At 36.5% G+C, this 9,157-nt stretch overlaps 1 protein-coding gene and 1 pseudogene across 1 annotated transcript; both read left to right on the top strand.

The window, feature by feature from the left end:
* Positions 1-242: 242 nt before the first annotated feature.
* Positions 243-2,296, top strand: LOC128195304 (receptor-like protein 15). The gene is made up of 4 exons (XM_052872548.1): positions 243-582; positions 733-873; positions 1,083-1,196; positions 1,884-2,296. Exons 1-4 carry the CDS (start codon positions 243-245, stop codon positions 2,294-2,296), a joined length of 1,008 nt encoding a protein of 335 aa, XP_052728508.1.
* A 2,494-nt stretch (positions 2,297-4,790) lies between these two features.
* LOC108327360 (receptor-like protein 13) lies at positions 4,791-7,813 on the top strand (annotated as a pseudogene).
* Positions 7,814-9,157: the final 1,344 nt, after the last annotated feature.

Raw genomic sequence — 9,157 nt, 5'->3', positions numbered from 1 at the left:
GAGTAATCAAACGAATCTATACTCTTATATATATATATATATATATATATATATATATATATATATATATATATATATATTAATTAGAATAATACAATACCACATTCGTAAAAGACAACTTCTTTGAAGGTTGATGTGGTACCGCTTTGTAACTATTGCAATCATTGAGAATCAGAAGATGGTAGGTACGATCTTACATATATAAACCCGAATTCGTTATGTCAAAAAAAACACAGACAACAATGAAGAAGATCAGTGTCTTCGCTTTTTGGTTGATTTTGGTTTTGGTGGGAGTGTTATGTTGTGAAGGGTGTTGGAAGCATGAGAAAGAAGCTCTCGTTAATATCAACAGTGTCTACTTCGAAAACAATTTACCTTGGGTAGACACCACTGACTGTTGCAAATGGGACAGGGTTGAGTGTAACTCCACCACAGGGCGAGTGGTGAAACTTGATCTTTCTGATGGGACTGATTATCATCATGGCTTATGGATTCTCAATTACTCCCATTTTCTTGTGTTTGAAGACATGAGGAATCTCAACTTGTCAGGCAATGACATATCGAGCTGCGTTGAAACCCAAGGTTCCATCTTTTTCTTTTACAGAATCAAACAACGTCTTGTATCAGAAAGTTTGATGTTATATGCTACTATAATATTGAATAATTTAGAACAAATCATAAATATGCAGTGTTGAATTCGTGTTAATTTAAGTCTCGTCTCTTGTCTTGCAGCATTAGGACTAAATAATCTGGAGGTCCTGGATTTGAGTTATAATTTTGGCACCCACAATATCTTATCATGCGTGCTTGAGTCTTCATCTCTTAAGGTTCTATACTTACAAATCAACAAATTCGATGCAACTTCATACCGAGGTAAGCTTCTATACATATTTTTCTAAGTAGTGGAACGTGGAAGAGATTGATAATCATATATTTGAAGTTAGATTGAAGATAACATCATTAACATGACATGAGTGGTAATATTCCTGATCAGCTGATCATGCATCGCTAGGGGATTGAATGATATAGTAGGAGAAATATTTGTTGAGGAAAAAGAGCTAACATAATGTTGTTTCTTGTAGGTTTATTCTCCATGTTGGTAAATCTCGAGGTTCTTGACTTGACCATGTGCGAATTAAGGGACGATGACGTTGCATCTGCTTTGAGTGCTCTTCCATCTCTAAATTTAGAATTTTGTACTCAATTGAATTAGAGACCACTTCATAGTACACTAGTACAGGATGAGGATATAGCACCGGTTAAAATTGGTTATAGGCACCGGTTCTGCAACCGGTGCATAACCAGACGAGGTAAAAAATGTAGGTTTTATGCCTCGGTCATGAACCGAGACAAAAGTGGTAAGATTATACCCCGAATTTTAGATAACCGAGGCCGTAACACTTTTTTTTTTTAAATTTAGGTAACCCAGTTCAGTTCAAGCAGGAGGATTTGGTGACCGAGATTCACAAAAATGCAACTGCAGAACCTAGAAGCGCAACCCATAACCCAGAACAGCAACCTGCAACCCAAAACAACAACCCAGAACCACCATAACAGCAACCCAAAACCCAAATCGTGCCTCCATGATTCAATCTTCTCCACCCCAACCTGCACACAGAACCCAGAAACTCAAAAATCGGACAAACGAAACTCAAATTGCAACAACCAAACTCAAATCGCAAAAGCCAAACTCAAATCGAAGAAACCAAACTCAAATCAACAAAACTCAAACGGTAGGAGAGAAAACAGAGATGGTGAGGGAGATCGAGGAATTGTCGCTGCCGCCGCGTCCACCATCGTTTCTCTCTCGCTGGAAACCACCGATCTCGCGGCTGTGCTGGCTGTGTGGGTGCCGTGACCGTCATCGTCGCGACGGGATCTAGACTCAAGGACGTTGGGGTCGTTGTCGCCCGTCGGAGATCTCGTTCATGGAGTGGGACTCGAGGACGAGGCCGCACTCGGAGCAGAGGATGTCCCCGGTGGAGTGGTCTGGGACGAGGCCGCACTCGGAGAAGGCGATGTCGCCGGTGGAGCGGTCGGGGACGAGGCTGCAGTCGGAGTAGATGATGCCGCCGGTGGAATGGTCGAGAACGAGACTGGACGACGCGAGAAAGCGATGGAGGGAGTGGGAGGGAGGGAGTCAGATCTGGAGGAAGAAGGAAAGGAGGGAGAGCGAGGGAGCGAGGGCGGGAGTCAGATCTGGAGGAAGAAGGAAATGAAAGGTTACGTTTTTTTGGTTAAGATACGTGCACATATGACTCGGTTCTCTTTCGCCCGAAACAATACATGCATATAGGTCTCGGTTCTACACCTAACCGAGGCATATAGTCCTCAGAAAAAAATGAAAAAAAAAATATAAAATGACTATATACCTCGATTTCCGTTTAAACCGAGGCATAAACACTATTTCGTACTGGTTCTGAACGAACCGAAGCCATAGGCTCTGCACAGAATTCAAATTTCAAAGACTGTCAGGGGACATGTGGGCTTTTAGGCTTCGGTCGTTGCTTTAACCGAGGTAATATGACTTATATGCTTTGGTTGATTTTGAACCAAGACATATAAGTTCGCTTAAACTACAAAAATGCCACCGCATTTTAATAGGCTTCGGTTTCACCTAAACCGGTGCCTATAACGCGAGTTTAAAACCAGTTTTTTTACTAGTGGTAATGTCACACTTTGCACTTCATATTCTTTCCTTTCCTTATTTATGATTAGTTAATTAACTGTCATCAGTGTGTATGAAGTAGGTTTTTCAAAACTGAGGACATTGGAGATCCTTAACTTGGCTATGGTGGAGTTGGATGACAATAACTTAAGTAAGGTCTTTAAGTATTGCTTTTAACATCTTCCATTAAATGTTTTCTTAAACATGGTTCACGAGTCTTATGAGAATATGCTACGTCATCATATAACAACTATTAATAACTAGAGGTGTCAATTTGACCCATGACTCCGGGGCTAGCCCTAACCCACTCTTGAAAAAGTTCCCTCTTAAGAAGCCCCTCAAATGGGGGTAAAAAAAAAGCCCCAACCCCCAAAGCCCCTCTCAAGGGGATTAGGGTCAGGGTTAAGGTGGGTTTAGCCCACTAAATTTTTTTTGGAAACTAAACTTCAACATTCTTAATAGTAACTATTAAAAGTACTAAATTTTATATTCATGTAATTGATTTCTTATTTCAAATTATTAAATAAAACTAATTAATTATAGTATAATAGAATATTTAATATTCAAAATAACCACTTTTTTAAATAATTAAAAACAATTGCAAACCACACACTTAATTTTATACAACTAAATAGTATTACAAATTTATTTTACTGAAATATTATAAAAATACTTTATTTTGTTGTCAATTTTAATAAAATTATGTCTTATATTGTAGACACCAATTATTAGAAAATTATATATAATTAGTAATATCAAAATAACCCAAAAGAGAGATAATAACATATTAATTTGATTTAATATTTGCACTGCTTTTACAGTTCTTAAAAAGAATCACTGTTTTGTTTCCTCGACTTCTAAAATATCACTCAATCTGTTTTTAATTATTTAAAATTAAAAATAATTCAAAAATTTATTATCTAAAATTTTTGGATCAAAAATAGTATTAATATTTTATGTGTAAATTAAACTTATGTTTTATTTTGTTTTTTTCTCTCTGATAATCTTTTCTCAAAATCACCATAAGATATATTATAAAAAGAAAGTTAATTTCTTAAAAATTTATAAAAAATGAAAATTTTAAATAGACCTAAAGTACTAAAGAATGACAAATGTTATAGTGTTTCAATTCTTTAACTAACACATTAAATAATTTATTTTTAACTTTCAATTAGAACACATAACATAAATGTATGTTTATGTTTATGTTTATATTTATGTTTATGACATTTAAAATGTAAACATTTTGAGTGAGTAGTACGACGAGATTGAATTCTATGGACGAATACAACTTCAGTCTGCACAAGGTTTATGAGTTTTTTCTTTTTATTTATTATTTTTGTTATGAACATGATTTGTTGAGTATAAAATAAAAAAGAAAATCATTTATATTTAATTTCTTTTTCAATAACTTTCTAAGAAAATAAAGAAGCCTAATTTTTTTTTAAATTAAGAGTTTCAATTAGAGAAAATCTTCTCTTAAATTTCAATTAGGATAATTTTAGATAAAAAGTTAATTTCTTACTTATAACTTAAAAAAAAGTGAAATTAAATATTTAAATTTCAAATTTATAAAATGATCGTTTAATTATATACTTAGAGAATCTAACTTAATAAATATTGTCATTTTGCTTTTGCTTCTTGATTTTAAAACTCTCCTCTTATAAAAATTTTAATTTATTTTCTATAGTAACTATTTTTGTAACAAATTAGGAGTTAATTATATTTTTTCTTGTATTCAAAATGAACATTTTTTCTAAAAAAAGGCTCATGGACTGGTCCTGACCCACAGGGTTTTTGAAGATATTTTGGTTCCGTGAGCTTTTTCTACGAGGAGCTTTTTGGTCCTGTAGATTTTTCTGACCCCAACCCATGTGGGTTAGGACCAAACCATGTAAGGGGGCCCAAATTGACAGGTCTATTAATAACTGGATGATGTATCATGCAGAGAAAGAAGAATTCGCATGGCCATCCAATCTGCAATTCCTTGGACTAAGTGGAAATAGTTTCAGTAAAAAGGTTTTTTCTTCTCTAAAGGGGCTTCGACATCTCAAATCTCTTGATATAAGCAGAAACCAATTGGAAGGATATTTGAATATTAGTGGTTTGTACTTAAATTATCATGGATTTTTCTTTCCTTTCAGCGTGGCAATCCTTTGTCTGTATTTCTATTTGGTTTAATCATTCACTAAGTCCCTATTTTCGCATGGAATCTCAATTTCGTCCCTTTCTTTCTGAAAATATCAATTGGGTCCCAATTTTATGAAAATTGCAACAAATCGATCCTTTCCGTTAATTTGGCTGGACGGCGTTAAAAAAATTGATGAGTGAATGCTGAGATGACGAACGAGCGCTCGTCCAGCAGCGAACGAGCGCTCGTCCAGCAGCGAACGAGCGCTCGTCCAGCAGCGAACGAACGGTTGTCCAGCAGTAAGAGGTCGACGAGCGTTCGCTCTCTGGTGGACGAGCGTTCGTTCGCTGCTGGACGAGCGTTCGTTCGTCATCTCAGCGTTCACTCATCAATTTTTTTAACGCCGTCCAGCCAAATTAACGGAAAGGATCGATTTGTTGCAATTTTCATAAAATTGGGACCCAATTGATATTTTCAGAAAGAAAGGGACGAAATTGAGATTTCATGCGAAAATAGGGACTTAGTGAATGATTAAACCTTTCTATTTATATGTATCTGAACTTGTACCTTTAATTTAACTAAAGAAAGAATTTTATTGTATATATTCTATGCTCAACGAGTGAATAATACTATTAAAATCTACAAATGGTATTTTCAATCTAACCTTTCTTTGTCCCTGGCAGGATTGACATCAAGCAATTTGGAAATTCTTGATTTCTGTCAGAATGATATTACAAATTTTGTAGTCAACCAAGGTATATGTGCAATTGGTGTTTCGTACTCCTAATGTTTAGTTTATTTCAATGTATTTGTAAATTTTTTCATTTTGTCATCTCTTCTAATTTAGTACTTTTCTCCAAATATAATTTCTCAGATTGGTCTGGGCTTAAGACGTTGAAGGAGTTAAACATAAGCCATAATAAATTCAAGGGGCCACTTCAACCATATTTTTCTGACTTCTCATCCCTTAGGAAGTTGGATCTTTCTAATAATGACTTCACTGGTAATATTGGTTCTAGCCTTGCAAGTCTTACATCCCTAGAATATCTTGGTTTTGAAAGAAACCAATTTGAAGTCCCTATTTCATTCACACCAAAGTCAAGTTCATCTATGGCAATGGGAACAAAGTCATACTGGACTCACACTCTTCTATGAAAAATTGGGTTCCGAAATTTCAATTGCAAGTGCTCAGTTTGTCTTCAACGACTGAGTCGCATTCTCACCCTATTCCTAGCTTCCTTCATTACCAATACAATTTGACACATCTGGATTTCACTGGATGTAAACTAAAGGGAGAGTTTCCAAAATGGTTGCTGGAAAACAACACAAAAATGACAAACCTTGTTCTTAAAAATTGTTCCTTCACTCAATTCCAGGTGCCATCTCATCCCCATCTCCACCTTGCAGAAATGATTGTATCCGACAATGCTATATCAGGTCAAATCTCGAGGCACAATATCAGTTCATTTTTTCCAAATTTGGAAACTCTAGATATGTCTGAAAATGCAATCAGTGGTTCAATTCCTCGTGAATTTGGCCTAATGAAGTTACTGCAAACACTGGATCTCTCAAATAATCAATTGTCAGGAGAAATTCCCCGTGAGCTAATCAACATTAGCTCATTACAAACATTGGATCTTTCTGATAATCAGTTAACAAAGGTCATATTTGGAGTTGGTCACAAGCACACAGGAAGCGTTAGTTCATTGGATATAAGCAATAATCAATTGGTGGGGAAAATTCCAAGCCTCATTAAAAATATGTCAGGATTGGAGCATCTTAGTATGTCCAATAATCATTTTGAAGGATCTATTCCGCTGGAATTGGCAGAACTTAAAAATCTAGTTTATCTAGATCTCTCCCAAAATAATCTGACTGGTGAAATTCCACCTTTTATAAGTTCTTCAGTTAAGATTATCCATTTGAACAACAATCATTTAAGTGGGCTGTCCAAAAGAACGTTCCGAGGAGGCTCTTCACTGAAGTTGCTAGAACTTAGCCACAATGAAGTAACCCATAGCATTCAAGACATGGTAGAAGACCTTAGTTTTATAGATATGAAGATTCTTCTTGTGAAAGGTAATCACTTCAATGGGGATATACCAAGTGAGTTATGCAAGTTGAAAGGTTTAACCATACTAGACCTTTCTCACAACAATTTAACTGGTGTGATACCCAAATGCTTGGGTAGAATGCCTTTCTACAATGTATACCCTGAGGAACTACGTAGATTGTTTTATGGCATCATTCCTATTGAGCGCAATTCTAGATTTGAGAAACGGTTACCAGATGTGGAAGAGAGAGCAAATTTCACTACAAAGGGGAGAACTGACACTTACATGGGGAGTATCCTTGCTTACATGTCTGCAATTGACTTATCCCACAATAAACTTAAGGGCAATATCCCATCTGAGCTTGGAAACTTGGAAAGTATTCAATCATTGCATTTGTCGAATAATGATTTCACGGGGAAAATTCCAACTACATTCTCCAAGTTGCGCCAAACAGAGAGTTTAGATCTTTCATTTAATAAGTTGAGTGGCCAAATTCCTTCACAATTGAGTGAATTAACCTTTCTTTCTTCATTCAATGTATCTTACAATAACTTGTCTGGTGCAATTGGGAGAAAAGGACAATTTCTGACATTTGAAGAAAGCTGCTTCAGGGGTAATCCATTACTCTGTGGACCTCCACTTGCAAAAATTTGCAATCCTGCACCAATTTGCAATCATGCACCTGTTATTTTCCCAAGTGACTCGAACAGTGGAAACAATGGTAATTGGGTGGACAAGTTCGTTTTTTGTGTGACCTTTGCCGTGTCATACGCATCATTTTTGTTGGTAACTGCAGCAGCTTTGTATATTAATCCTTACTGGAGGCAATTATCCTTTTACTATGCAGAACTGGTGAGCCTGAATTGCTACTACTTTATCGAGGACAACATGTGCAACATATTACCCTGTATGTCTAAAACATCACTGTCTTGTGTGTTTACTCTAAGTGTGATACAATAGTTAATTAATTATGTATACGTTGTATGAAAATTGTATGCACTTTCTGATGACTTAAGGCAGGGACCCATTACTAGAAGTATGGCTAGAAGAATTCAAGAAGAGCTTGAAAATATGGACACAACAGGGCGCGTTCTTTTCCTTCAATTTAAGTGGAATTTAAAGACACCAAGAGAAGGGTAAAACTGTCCAGTTGTTGGTCAAAGTTGCTAGCTGCACCACCAGTCTTTGCTAAACACACCACGGCAGCACTTCCACTCCACCAGCTCACGTGTTGCTTTAGCTTTTAGCACGTTTTCATATTTCTTCACATTTTACACATGGGTCACGCTTTCCATCATATCTGCAGCTCCATGGATCACATATAAATTCATGGTAGCTACCCTTGTAAAATCACTTTTGGATAAATGAAAACTTTGCTGAGATTTGCTTTTGCCAACTCTCCCTCCGAAAGTCATTACATGCTTAAACCTTCCCCTGCAACTTCCTTCCTTGTATGGACGGCTGCCTGAGTTGTAGTCACTCCCTGAGCACATCATCCAGCTTCATTAAACTCCCCATACACTTCCTCCGCTGCCATTAACATCTCCTCCAGACCTCCGCTGGAGCTACCGAGAATTTCTCTTCGTTGAAGCTCGAGGTGCAATTCTCGAAGTCCAGTACAGCGCCGTTGGATCAGATCTCTTGGATCAGTAGATCAGCCACCATGCATCAGTCATCAAGTGGTATTCAGAGCAAGGTTACTGGATCCGTGAGATAAGTCTTCATTCTACAATTTCGTTTCTGTCATCACCATTCCTTCACTGTCTCTGCTGTCCTGTTACTGTTTCATTGGAATTTTTTTTCGTATTTTAGGATTGTGAGTCTTTGAACCGTGCTATTGCTTTATTGATTCAGTCTTCTCATTTTAATCGGTTGAATTTTTGTTTGAGTCATTTTAATTTGAACATCCATTCTGTTATGTCATATGTTATGTGCAATCCCGATTTTGTCAAAAAATTCTGGTTAAATACCATGTAATCTGCTTCTGTACTGGAAACTTTGTAAGATTCATTATTCTTCTGCATAATATATGAGCAATGACAATTGAGATGATGAGCTCATGTGCATGAATTGGTAACAAAGTTTGGAGAGTCCAGTATATCAATACAGAAAATTCTGCATCAATTTTGGAAAATCTGAAATGACTGTTTCATTGGCTGCAACTGCTATAAGACTAGTTCCTGCATAAGTATTGTGTTGTTTACATGGAAACTAGCCATAGACATCTGATTTTAAACATGGAATGTTTGTGCAAAGTCATGTGGTGTTAATATTGGCAGTTAACCGAGCTGCAATTGGCTTAGT

Source organism: Vigna angularis, chromosome 2 (genome assembly GCF_016808095.1).
Source record: "Vigna angularis cultivar LongXiaoDou No.4 chromosome 2, ASM1680809v1, whole genome shotgun sequence".
NCBI classification, from domain to species: domain Eukaryota; kingdom Viridiplantae; phylum Streptophyta; class Magnoliopsida; order Fabales; family Fabaceae; genus Vigna; species Vigna angularis.
This window is presented reverse-complemented; position numbering and strand designations above follow the sequence as displayed.

Coding starts and splice junctions, on each gene's coding strand:
- LOC128195304 (XM_052872548.1), top strand. CDS start 243: ATGAAGAAGATCAGTGTCTTCGCTTTTTGGTTGATTTTGGTTTTGGTG. Junction 583..732: donor GAGCTGCGTTGAAACCCAAG/GTTCCATCTTTT, acceptor CTTGTCTTGCAG/CATTAGGACTAAATAATCTG. Junction 1,197..1,883: donor ATCTCTAAATTTAGAATTTT/GTACTCAATTGA, acceptor GACGGGATCTAG/ACTCAAGGACGTTGGGGTCG.